Below are 13,001 nucleotides of genomic sequence, written 5' to 3' on the forward strand. Positions count from 1 at the left end.
AATATAGTCCACTTGCAAAAAGTACAATCTGAATACAAACCGCACTAAACTAAAATAATAAAGTCCACTTTTGGTCTGGACCAAACAAGTGGACCAAAGGACTTTTCTGGTCTGAATACCGCCTTAGAAAAAATAAATTAAGCCATTAAAATGTATCTTTTGGATCAGAGTAGGGTGTGAGTTACTGTGTGTTACTTCACGGTTATTCTGTGGGGGGGGGGGGGGGGGGGGGGGGGGGGGGGGATCTATTGTTTACTTATTTATTCATTTTTTTTTATTTATTTCGTAAGAATAACATTTTTTTTCTATGAGATTGCCCTTCACAAAAATGGCACACTCAGACTTCCATATAATACGTCACCTCTGCGCGTCTTGGGCCAAGTAAACATTTCCGCTGTGTCGCGATGGACTCAAACAAGGACGAAGCGGAGCGATGCATTAAAATTGCCCTAATTGCAGTTAACAACAATCAACCAGACAAAGCGAGGAAGTTTCTGGAGAAGGCACAGCGTCTGTTTCCGACAGATACGGCCAAAAGTACGTCGAATTAAAGTCTGTTTTGGTGGTGATTAGATCTCTGATAAGGGGCCGTCGCTTTGAAACCGAATCAGCTAACGTTAGCATAAACGACTTAACGTTAAACCAGCTGCTCCCACCAGACACTGGTACTTGTAGTTTTTGTAAGACCCCCACTCGCAATTCTTTTTTTGTATTTAGTACCTCTATGTCTGAAATTTCCACACGTCCTGTGTCTTATTAATCACTTTCTTCACCCCTCGTTAGCACCTTCATTGCTAACCGTTAGCATGCTCGTCTGTAAAGCTTTCTCAGGTGGTACATTTGAATAACACGGCTCCAATTTCTTAACAGACTTATTGGAGTCCTTAGCACAGAATGGAAAGCCTCCAGATGAAAACGGCAGTCATGTTAATGGAGAGGGACCCTCGATGAGACACCGAGGCCACGCAGAAGAGCCCGATGGGTCCGCACAGGGGGCCCCAGAGACAGCCAAACCCTACACCGCAGATCAGCTGGAGGCTGTCAGAAAGTGAGTTTGCATGAGATCCTGTCCAAGGCTAAAATATTATTTTTAATGTTTTTTATATCTTTATGTCGTGAGGAATTTTGTCTTTATTATAAGGTCAGTTTTTAAATGCTGGTTGGATATACAGTTGTTTTTTATGTTGAAGTATTTAATTTGTATCATTGTTTTAACTATAGTTATTTTCATATTGGATGTTTGTTGGAGCACGTTCAAATAGAGATAAAATAAGCATTTTTAAATAAAATCTGTAGACTTAAAACCGTTATAAGACATATATATTCAAATGTAAAAGGTGAAATGCTACAACCCTCTACAAAAGATAGACCATAGATAAAGATGACAAAGATGGAGAGAGACAAATATGATTAATCCTGAAGGAAATCCAGGAGCTTATAAGGCACCTGACAAATAAGCAAACATGAAACACACCCCTGCTCTCCAAATTTTAAAGTTAATCTGTCTAAGAATAAAAAAAACAAGTATGCAATAAAACCTTTGTACATATAACTAAAGCACTGACTTACCTGACACTTACTGAGAGCAATAAAGTGAAGTAATTGTAGTCCTGCCTTCTTTGAGAATGATCACACTTGTTGTGCATTAATATGTTAATATGTTAAGAAATGTTTGCTGTCGGAAGTTGAATAAGTAACAGTTTGGCAATGTTTTTCTTTTTAACAAAGCTTTTTAGAACAAACAAGGTCTGAAAAAAACCTTTGATAATATGAGATTGTTTTGAAAATGCGAAATTGGGCCCAAAAACAAAACAAGATTAGGAAATAAAATATCCTTGCTAATCTTTTTCTCAATGCTAGCTGACCATTCACAGAAAACATCTCATAAAATTCAATCACATGCACAGGCTGGCTGTGATAATCTTGAAATTATTGTAATGTTAGCTGAAAAATGTAGCTGTTGGTGCCACAAATGTTTGACGTATGTGATAAAACATTCATATCCTGTGGGGCTCATCCAAACATTTTTCTCACCACTTTTTTTTTTGCAGGATTAAAAGCTGTAAAGATTATTACCAAATTCTTGGAGTTGAAAAGACTGCTTCTGAGGAGGATCTTAAAAAGGCTTACAGGAAACTGGCCCTGAAATTTCACCCAGATAAAAACCACGCACCAGGAGCAACAGAAGCATTTAAAGGTAATTTAACTCTACTCTTTGGTATTGTTCTGTGCGAAAAAAGGCAGTGTAAGCTAAAAGGAATGGTGAGTTCATGCTTTTTGATGTCTTGCAGCTATCGGTAATGCATATGCAGTGCTGAGTAACACAGAGAAACGAAGGCAGTATGACCAGTACGGGGAGGAGAGATCACACCCAACCAGACACAGACACTACCGTGATTTTGAGGCAGACATTTCGCCTGAGGACCTCTTCAACATGTTCTTTGGTGGTGGATTCCCAACAAGTGAGTGAAGGCCAAAGAAATACAGGACAGTCACCAAGCTGTTGATTCAGAGACCTGAGAGTGTGTTGTTTTTTTAATTCAGGCAAATATCGCCCTTGCTTTAAAGTGTGTGTGTACAGAGTCTTTCTCCATTTGCTCTGCTCAGCCCTTATCGGGGAACGGTCTTTTATCAGATATGCAGGGAACAGTCAATGAGACAGAGCTGTCCGACTGGATGATCAGCCTAGTGAGCCTTAGCGTTTCTCCATGCAAGAAAGGCTGCTGCCTCTTAAAAGGAGCACGGCATTGTAAAGCCATTATCTTCTCATTAACATCTCCGGCATTTTAAAAGCTTTATCAGATTCATAGCAACACGTGGATGGTCTGCTAGTTTGTTTTGTTCGTCTTACTGGGATGTTCATGGGTGTTAGTTTACAAAATATTTGTCACACATAATTTGTTGTGAACAGAAAAAAAGTAAAGGTAGGATAGATCAGTGTAAACAAATATTCGTATCTCGAACTGCTTTGAGTTAAAAAAAAAAAGTTCATAAACACTAGATGACTCTCAGATCTGTGTTTGACGTCTTTCATTTTCTTCTATCTCTTTCTAGGTAATGTACACGTTTACAGAAATGGAAGAATGCACTTTGCACAACACAACAGGCAAGAAAGAAGAGAACAACAGAGAGATGTAAGCTCCTGTTTTTAAACACCTGAATTTGAGCTGATTTGTTGTACTTTGAATCAGCTAATAACCATCTTGTTTTTCTGTCCCATCAGGGAGGTTTGGCTTTGTTTGTACAGTTGATGCCAATCTTAATCCTCATCATCGTATCAGCTCTCAGCCAGATGATGGTCACCCAGCCTCCATACAGCCTTAGCTATCGCCCGTAAGTGCTTCACGTGGCAGGGAACTCATTCCCTTTGTGCAGAAATGTCACAACATTGTGTTACATTAAGGTTTTATATCTCCTTCATACATAAGGTCAGCTGGACACATTCACAAAAGGCATACATCACACCTGAAGGTGCCTTTTTATGTGGGGGATCGTTTCAATGAAGAATTTTCGGGGGCTAACCTGAAGACCGTTGAGAGAAGTGTAGAAGAAGACTACATTTCTAATCTCAGAAACAACTGTTGGAAGGAAAAGCAGCAGAGTAAGTGACAACGCCTGACAATTTATTACATATATGAGCTGACAATGAGCCACCATCTTTCTGTGTTTAATACCTGAATGAAGATTTTCAAGGACTCAAATAAATTCAGTTCATGTAATTAATTTCTAGATTCATTAGTTTCCCAATTCAGCTATTTGTGTCAGGGTTGTACTTTTGAAATGAAACGACACATCCTGAATGCATAAAATAAGCTTCAAAGTGTACACTCACTGACGTTCTCTGCTCTTGCTCTTTCAGAGGAAGGCTTGCTGTATCGTGCTCGTTACTTTGGGGATTCTGAGTTGTACCAAAGAGCACAGAGAATGGGGACTCCCAGCTGTTCCAGACTATCTGAGATTCAGGTTATATTAGATGGTTAGAAACCATGTGCACTCAAACGGTAAGTTAAAACAAAGACTACAGTCTCATTGCTCTGAAAATGTTACTGCGTACAGTTCATTTATCATAAAGAGTTGAGTGTTTTGCATGTTGCCAGTCACCAGACTTTATATACTAGAATACAGTGTGTTTTAGCACAGAAATTAGATTAAAAACCTTCCCTGAAATGTTTCTTTCAGAAGAGCTGTAAGCTCAGATTTATATTTATCCTATTGAGACTTGGAAATGCAGTTGCAAGCAAAGGGTGACACCTGATATTTGGGAGTCAGCTGTGTTGTCTCAGATGTTTCCTGTAAGCACTTTAATACACCAACACACCCCACTTGCAACCACAGAGCCATGTGGTGTTCAGCCTGTTCATAAAACCGGATCAATTAAGGCAGCTGGTGCAGAACAAACAGTTTTTCTCGTGGTTATTCTCCTGGTAAAGCATCCTGCTTTTTCTGTATTTTTGATATTAACTCGTGTCATTTTTTGTTTTCCAGGTTTGTCGGTACTTGAATCTCATTCGATGGAAACGGTTGAAGCCTACTAAAATTGGAGCATATTTTTCTGCAGCGAACCAAGAGAATCAAAAATGCCTTACGTGAAGTGGGCAGTGAACTCATCAGGGAACCTCTCTGCAACTCTGTGTAGATTGACTTCCTGTAGAACTGTGAGAAGCTTTGAGTTGACTGCTGACGTTTTCCTACTCTAGTGTCTTCAGGATGGTGAAAGCCTGTCTGGCGTCGTTGCGGTGGAAAGTCGGAGCATAGCTGTTTGTTTGATGGTAAATGAAGCTGCTAAGATAAGCTTTCTCTGTCCCGGTCTTTTCTGTTTTTTCTTTTTAACATTTTGAGAAACCTCATGGCCTTCTCATAGACAGATGTCTGAGCCACTCACAAGGAAAGTGTGTAATTTTTATAGATCTTACCACTGTAAATATTCATTTTACTTTTAACAGTGCAGGGTTTTATTGGAGTTAATATCATTTACTATAATGTTATTATGTGGATTTGCTTGTAGCCTGTTGGATCATAAGTATTGAAATCAATGCACAAAACAAAAGTAAAGCATATTTATTAAATTAACATGCTAATACTGTATGAAAGTTTCTTTAAATTAAAACTGTCCAAATGGTTGACTCATGCATAGTTTCTCTTTTAAAGACGACTGTGTCCACAATCTTTCATTTATCCATTCCTCTGCTTTTATGCAGAGATATTTGGACTGAAATGTGGAAAAAAAACTTGTTTGGTTCATTTTGTCTTCCTTGTGCATGAAGTTAGGGCCTAAAACCAATGTCTCGATTCTAAACTATATCATGATACACAATGTACATCACAATATTCTGATTTTTCCACTTTATGAGTTTAAAACTCAACCCTTTGATGCATGAAATGACACCAGTAACGATTCAAGCAGACCCTTTGGTTGGGTTTTTAAAAAAATGTGCATTTGCAAACCCCAAACCTGCAAGTGACAAGATATGCAAGCAACTTTTTTTCCTTCCTCTCATAATTTAGTTTTCTGGGAGTGTGCTGGGGAAAAATTACCGACATCTTACAACATTTACGTGTCAATTTGAACTCGATGGTCACAAAATTGTCATTTTCATACCTCAACAACCCACGATATATTGAGTATATTAGCTATATCCCCACCTCTACATGAAGTTACCACTGTCTTTTCTTTCACTTCTAACCGCTATGGTGATAGGGTCTGTAACCTCCAGCCATATACTATTTGAACAGTTCATAATTGGATACTTTTGAGTTCAGTATACAAAGTATTACAGTTTTAACTAAACATTTTAAAAGTATCCTGAAATGTTCCACCTCTTATAATGAACTATCAAGTGAGTAGTTATAGCTTTAGACGTGCTGTACAGCAATCATAGTTGCTCTTGGAGGTAAAAAAGTCCTGTTGCAAATTAAAGGTTTGGCATCCCATCTTAGTATCACAAAACCTCTTCAATATTATTTTTTTCAAGTACTTGTGTTGTTGGTGTTTCAACAAAAAAAGAAAAAAAATCACATCCTGGTAGTTTTAACAGACAAATTTTAGTAAGAGAATTGAGGCTTCTGAACTTTTTATTCTGAGGATGGGACAGCTACAAAGTCTGATTTTAGAGTAGAAATTTTAAGATTTAACGTCAGAAATTAGACATTTTTTTATTTAAAGTCAATTTTCAAAAAGGAATTTCAGATGTATATATGTATATATTCCTAAAACCTCCCCAAGAAATATTTAGTCATCCTCTTTACAGACTTACCACTACTTTAGAAACTTTTCTCAATAACTAAAAATTACCATTTGTCAGCATTCACTGGACCACTTCCTCTTATGACTTAACCCTCAGCTGTGGTTCAGCTGTGAATATGTTAAAAATAGATAAACAGGAATCACATATCTTTATCTGGATTATCTTGTTTGAATTAATAAACTTAAAGATTTATTGAAGTTGGTTTCAAAACAGGATAAAGGCTTATCACAACAAGCCTCAATTCTTAAGAATTCTAGGAATATTCTGCACTAGACCACCACATACTTAGCATGATTTGTTTGCTAATATGCTACACTAATAGTAACATTTATAGTCTGCCATTGTACTACCTGACAAATATTGCTATGATAAAAAAAAGGTTGAGAGACAGTTGAAGTTATTTCAGTCATCTTGGAAGATAAATATTTGAGCTTTCATGTCTATCCTACAATTAGTTCAGAAATTTGGCTTCACACCATACACAGTTTGTCTTTAATGCCAAGTCATTGTTTCATTTTGAAGAAGTCACACACAAATGCATAAAAAATAATTTATTTAATCATGTTTTTATGTTGTTGCAGGTACAAAACACTACAGTTTCAGATGATATTTGACTATCAAATACATAAGCCCTTCCCTCATGGGTGGGGTTTTACATTCATAAGAAGTTAAGTGACCCACTTTAAACATGAGTCTTCACTGATGAGTCACCTGCAACCAGGTGAGCAGCTGCCCAGACACATTACTTAGTTTCTTCAGCCTTGGATTACACAACATTAACCAACAAAGAGAGTAACATTTTATTTCAGGACCATCTCGTCAGTGCCATTCACAGTCTGTTGGAGCTGTGAGATACAAGACAATGCCTAACCCAGCAGCCTCCTTTCTTTGCTCACATGATTTCAGCCCAGTTTATCAGACACAGAGCGCCTGGTCAGCAGCACTCCTCTATCAGCAGCTCTCCTGAACTGTACAGTTTTCTCTTGATAGCCCTGAAGCTTGTGCTCAGCCTCAGGCTGTCTTGGTGCCTCGCTGTAGGTGACTTGCTCCCCTGAAAGAGCTTTTGCACCTTTAGCCACAGCCCATTGGACTCTGGCCTCAGCACCAGGGTCACATGAAAGGTCGGGACCAGGGTGGAGTCCACTGCTATTTGGTCCACAGTGCAGAGTGGGCCCTGGTCCCCTCTGTCCACACACAGGTCAATGAATGCCCCCCTGAGGCCGCAGGGCTCGCTGACAGCCAAATGGAGCAGCTCTTGACGGACGTAGTGCAGGAGACAGTCAGGGAGGATGAGTTTGGAGCAGCCCAGGATGTGTGATGCATCTGAGAGGCTCTGGGCGATAGTTGCTACAACCTCTGCAGCCAAAGTCTCCTCCAGAGGGTAACAGAAGAAGCTGCTGTCTGATTCTGACAGGGACATGTCTGCTACAGAACCTAACACAAATGAAACAGGTTTTAGTATTAAAGAAAAGAAAAATCATGAATCAAACAAAGAGACAGTAGAGCCTCCCCAGACAATAGCCTGCCTGCAGTACTCACCAGTTTCACTCCTGCTGCACTGAGGATCCTCTGTGACCCTCTGATTGATCCCTTTCAGCTCAGTCAGCCTCTGCAGCAGACTGCCCCAGGACAGCCGTTTTGAACCCCGACCCTCCACTGGAGATGGTGGGAAGCTGCCATCTAAAGACTGGTTACAAGAAAAAGACATCTGTACGAACAAACAAAAAGACCCGACTGTAAAAAAAAAAAAGTGCAATGGTGTCCTCGGACACTGGGCCCCCTCTCCTGTGCCAGACCAGCTGGAAACACAGTCTGCAACAATGGAACAAAGCAATAAATACCCCAAGCTACAAAACCACGCCCCCTCTATATTTCAACCAATGAGAATCCAGTGTACGTTCCGAGCTCTCTACCCTGCCTGGTAACATTTTCGGTCCCTTTGATGAAGTAAAGACCAAGCCCCCTTTACAGACCCTGCAGGCGATCGACCCCCAACAGGACTTGTTTATTTAGTTTTATGGTGACTCTTTCTACAGTAATTCAACCGTTTGACATTAAATTTAACCACATTTCATTCCAACCAATCAAAGCCCGTCTGTAAGATCCAGGCAAATAATAAAGCGACACACCCCCTTGGATTTTTTGGAGAAGAAAGACATGATGAAATTTCTGAAAAGATTCATTCCTGTGGATCCCACCGACACGTATCGCACGTAGGAGCCGTGTTTTCTCGGGGGGTGATGGGAAACGACGAGAGATGGTTTCAGCACATTTTTTGTAAAGTAATCCAAACAAAGCCTGTTAACTAATTTGTGCCTTATTTTCTAACATAAATGAATAGTACGGCTAAGAGTTGTATAGTGATTTCCCATTGCCTCTTTGGGTATTTAGGCCATATGTGTTAACAGCTTAGCAAGGGGTTAATACTTTTGTATGTGTGCATTAGCTTACAGCAAAAGCGTCAGAGTAGGCGTCATTTGTCCCCTATTTGTTCAAGAAAATTATTTGCAATGTGATTTACAACTGTTAAAACGAGTGAAAAAGTCCTGTTGATGAGCTCCCAGGCTCCTGCTTTATAACACGTAGCCCTTACATTCACTTACCATCCCCCACACTCACCAAAAGTTTTACCCTTTTTAGCTTAGGATCGAAGTTATCATCACTTATCAATTCGTGTTTGTTTGTCCTCACATGCGTGAAGTATTTTCACTTTTAACAGCATTTTTTTTTTAAATGTGTGTAGTGTTTGTTTTGAGTTTGATGAAATGCATTGAAGTGGGATAGTACAAAGGCCTCTATGAATGCAAGTAAATAGTGTTGTTTAAATGTAGTTTTTCAGGAAGAGCTAAAAATGCTGTCCTGTAAAGACTAGCAGCTCTCCTATGAGTAAACTTTATTTCAAAATTTCTGATGGCGAAAAAAGCCTTTACAGGTAAAAAAAAATAAAAATAAAAAAAGGCTCTAACTGTGGATGAAAAATTGCTATTTTTATTCATTTATTTATTTACTTACTATTCTTCCTGAGAAAAAAAAGTCATTATTCTGAGATTAAAAGTCAGACCTGTGACCCTAATCTGAGAACTCATCAGAAAAAAAAGTCAGAATTCTGGCTTTAAACTCAGATAACTTTTTTCTCAGAAAAAAATAGTGATAAAAACTCCTTTTTTTAATTTTTGTTTTTCAGTGGCCCTAATCCCCTTTCGCATCTACTCTTCATAGGCAAGGCAAGGCAAGTTTATTTGTAGAGCACAATTCATACACAAGGCAATTCAAAGTGCTTTACAGCTAACATAAAATAAATCACAGTAGGCAAAATAAAATCATTGCATAAAATCACATCATAAAACATTGAAAATGATTAATTAAATTAAAAGAGGAGAGTGCAGATAAAATACTTTCAGTTGTGATATGCAATGCTAAACAGAACTGTTTTCAGCTGGGCTTTGAACATTGTCAGAGTTGAGGCCTGTCTCACATCTTCAGGAAGACTGTTCCAGATTTTGGGGGCATAAAACTGGAATGAAGCCTCACCGTGTTTAGTCCTGACTCTGGGCACCAGCAGGAGACCTCTCACTAAGGTGAAGGTTCATATGGTTCTAGCATGTCCTTGGGTGCTAGATCATGAAGGGACTTGTAAAGAAGCAGAGCTGTTTTAAAGTCTATTCTCTGAGCCACAGGAAGCAAGTGCAGAGACCTGAGCGCTGGACTTATATGGTTGTATTTCCTGGTTCTGGTCAGGACCCGAGCAGCAGCGTTCTGGATGTGCTGCAGCTGTCTTACAGCTCGTTTTAAGAGTCCAGTGAGCAGGCCGTTACAGTAATCTAACCTGAAGGAGACAAATGCGTGGATCAGTCTCTCTAAGTCAGGTTTAGACACTTTTCCTTTAATCCTGGCAATGTTTTTGAGATGGTTAAAAGCAGCTGATGTTATTGATTTGATGTGGCTGTTAAAGTTCAGGTCTGAGTCCAATATCACCCCTAGATTTCTAACCTAGTTACTCACATTTAGAGAGAGAGTCTGAAGGTGACTGATAACCCTTTCTCTTTGTTTCTGTGGACCACAGACAATAGTTTCCGTTTTGTCTGAGTTCAGCTGGAGGAAATTGTTCTGCATCCACACACTGATCTGTTCAACGCAGCGACAGAGTGAATCTACAGGCCCATGTTCACCTGCCGTCATTGACACTTAGATCTGAGTGTCATCAGCATAGCTGTGGTAGGACACATTATATAGACTCACCGTCAACAAGTTTTCACTCCTTTATGAAAGTGTGGTAAGTTTGTTGTTCTGAACAACAAAAAGACACATTTAGTGAAAAGACAAAGCATTAACTTTAAAAAGCCCCCTCTATTCTAAAGTTGCATGTTCCACAAGCAGTTGTAATACTCTCAACATACACACGATGGCGCCCATGTACAAATTACATACAACAATGAATCTTCAACTAGTGTTGTTTGTGCATGTCTTTATGATACGCTCATGCCTGAATGCATCTATTGTTTTGAGTGATTGTATGCACAGACAATCTGTTCACATGCATTCACCATCTGTATATTACTGCTTTATTATTAGTCTTTAGTTGTTTCTGCACGCTCTGTATCTATGATGCATCTATCATTCAACTGAAGCATAATCTTTTAAATTGTCACTGCTTGGGGTTTAACAGTATTCATACCACTGCGTTGAAAAAAAGGAAAGCTAGGAAGGATCAGAGGAAACAAAGCGTGACAGAGGCGGTGTTTTACAATTCAAGCAGACCTGAGAGAGCTGTTATAGGCTGGCCAGCCTCAGGCTATGTAATTCATGTATAATGGATCTACAACCAAATGGATTGTTAGGGAGGTGGTTTTTATTTTCTGGAATAATTTGCTTTAATCTGTTTAGCATTAGTGTGAAAAACGTTAGAAAAACCTTTGATTATTTTTTTCCAGAGGAACAATTTGTTTCAGTGACAGCAGCTATTATGAGGCACTTAAATGGAGAGGGCCGTATATTTACACCTGAGTTGGCTCAGATTCAACTCTCTGTCTTCAAGACTCCTTCAATATGCTAGTGTTGTTAATTAATTCAGGGAAGAGTAAAAGGGTCTCTGGATTGTGTTTGCCAGGCTGTAGCCATAGCAACAACATGCTGTTGTGAGCAAGGTCCATCACATCGAGACAAATGTTTTGTTGAGAATATCCACTGTTTGAATCCCTCTGTAAATTTTTCATCACTAATCATGATGTGGAAAGTGCTTCGGTGTCAGCTGCTCCTGCATGGTTTAAACAATAAAAGATATAAAGTATCGCCCCATCTCATTGGTAAAAATATCCCAGCATGCAGCCTCTCATTCCTCTGACATCTGAGCTCTGTGTTTACCCAAAAAGCTGTTAGCTCTGAGTGCAGTTTGGCTTCGTGTTCCTGCGTCTCCTGAAGTTGGAGCTGGGACGGCGGTCCATTTAGGGTTTGATTTATTGCTGGAGGAAGCAGAAACAGACCTGCTCTCTCAGGGGAGTTCAGGAGAAACTGTGATGTTCGGCAAGTTTTTGTAATACACATTCTTCTTTATCAAAGCATTGAGACTCCCACACCTGCTTTAAACAGCTCATATTTCAAATATCAGCTGGAGTTAAGGGCACTTTCTTCATTTTGGCTGACCTTGAATCAGTAATGAAGTCTGAGTTTCTTTAAAGTTACTGTTAGGAGTTTAAAGCAGAATATAAAACTTACTGATATGATGTTTGTCTTGACCTTCTGTGGCAAACAAAGCCATCAGGGAGAAGATGTACCATTAAAGAAAGATATTACTCATGTCTGACACTGCTGTGGCAGGGCAGGAGTCACAAGAAGTGATGAAAACAACGCTGCCAAAACAAAATTGTATTACCTCACCCATGCCAAAGATTCTTTATGAGCAACACGTTTGTCTGTTTAAAGAAAAGCAGACTGAGATTTTGTGTTAAATTGCTTTACACCCTCCTGTTCAAGACAAGGGAAGCATGTTTTGTTTTGTCCGCAGGGGGCGCCAAAATCAATGCAAATCAAAATATCCTAACAGGAGCTTCAAGTAGGAAAACACAGCACATTAAAAGGACAGTGAGGAGTTTTTTATATTCTGATTTTAGTGACTACTTTGGACGAAATGAAAGTTCATGGTAACTTTTAGGGTGATGCAGAGCAATGAGATGATTAATTGTTACATAGAAACATAAAATTAACGGTAACATAACAATGAAAAACTTTGTAAAGTAATTCATTATTACCAGGTAGCTCACAAAAAGTGACTAGATGTACTTTTTCAATGTTACCTGTCACAGCCCTGGTATCAATATGCATGCTCTGGTATCTCAACAATTCTCTGAATAACTTAAATAGTTTTTTTCATTTCAGCTCAGTGCTGGCATTACATACATTTTCCATACCATTTTCTTATATCAAAGAAAAATGATAAGAAAATTATTTTTCTTAACTCTCTGCACCAACAGAAAAAGAACAATTCTCTGTAATATAAAACTAATTGGCAATAAATCCGATTTTAAGTCCAGTGTTATTTGCTAATTTACTCCTTATGGTCAACTTCAGACCATTCAGACCCAATACATGCACTCACTGGAAAAAACTGAAATCTTATCAAGTTTTTTGTCTTATTTTTAGTAGAAAATGTCTTTTTAGACTTAATATGAGCCACATTTGCCTGACCAGTCCAGAAAAATGTTTTGTTACAAGTTATTAAACGACAAAAATAAGGTCTGAATTGTTTGTTACAAGTCCAGA

At 38.9% G+C, this 13,001-nt stretch overlaps 2 protein-coding genes across 2 annotated transcripts; one reads left to right on the forward strand and one right to left on the reverse strand.

The window, feature by feature from the left end:
• Positions 1-369: 369 nt before the first annotated feature.
• dnajb12a (DnaJ heat shock protein family (Hsp40) member B12a) lies at positions 370-5,084 on the forward strand. Its single transcript, XM_074675051.1, has 9 exons — positions 370-537; positions 871-1,048; positions 2,052-2,197; positions 2,292-2,462; positions 3,055-3,134; positions 3,224-3,333; positions 3,429-3,601; positions 3,860-4,001; positions 4,486-5,084. The coding sequence occupies exons 1-8, from the start codon at positions 405-407 to the stop codon at positions 3,979-3,981; spliced, it is 1,113 nt and encodes a 370-aa protein (XP_074531152.1). The 5' UTR covers positions 370-404; the 3' UTR covers positions 3,982-4,001; positions 4,486-5,084.
• A 1,727-nt stretch (positions 5,085-6,811) lies between these two features.
• LOC141795384 (DNA damage-inducible transcript 4 protein-like) lies at positions 6,812-8,064 on the reverse strand. Its single transcript, XM_074676229.1, has 2 exons — positions 7,785-8,064; positions 6,812-7,679 (listed from the first exon to the last, which is right to left on the reverse strand). Exons 1-2 carry the CDS (start codon positions 7,951-7,953, stop codon positions 7,180-7,182), a joined length of 669 nt encoding a protein of 222 aa, XP_074532330.1. The 5' UTR covers positions 7,954-8,064; the 3' UTR covers positions 6,812-7,179.
• Positions 8,065-13,001: the final 4,937 nt, after the last annotated feature.

The sequence above is a fragment of the Halichoeres trimaculatus genome, unplaced genomic scaffold (assembly GCF_033239565.1).
Source record: "Halichoeres trimaculatus isolate MK-OKI-2021-1 unplaced genomic scaffold, fHalTri1.1 fHalTri1_scaffold_8, whole genome shotgun sequence".
Classification (NCBI taxonomy): Eukaryota; Metazoa; Chordata; class Actinopteri; order Labriformes; family Labridae; genus Halichoeres; species Halichoeres trimaculatus.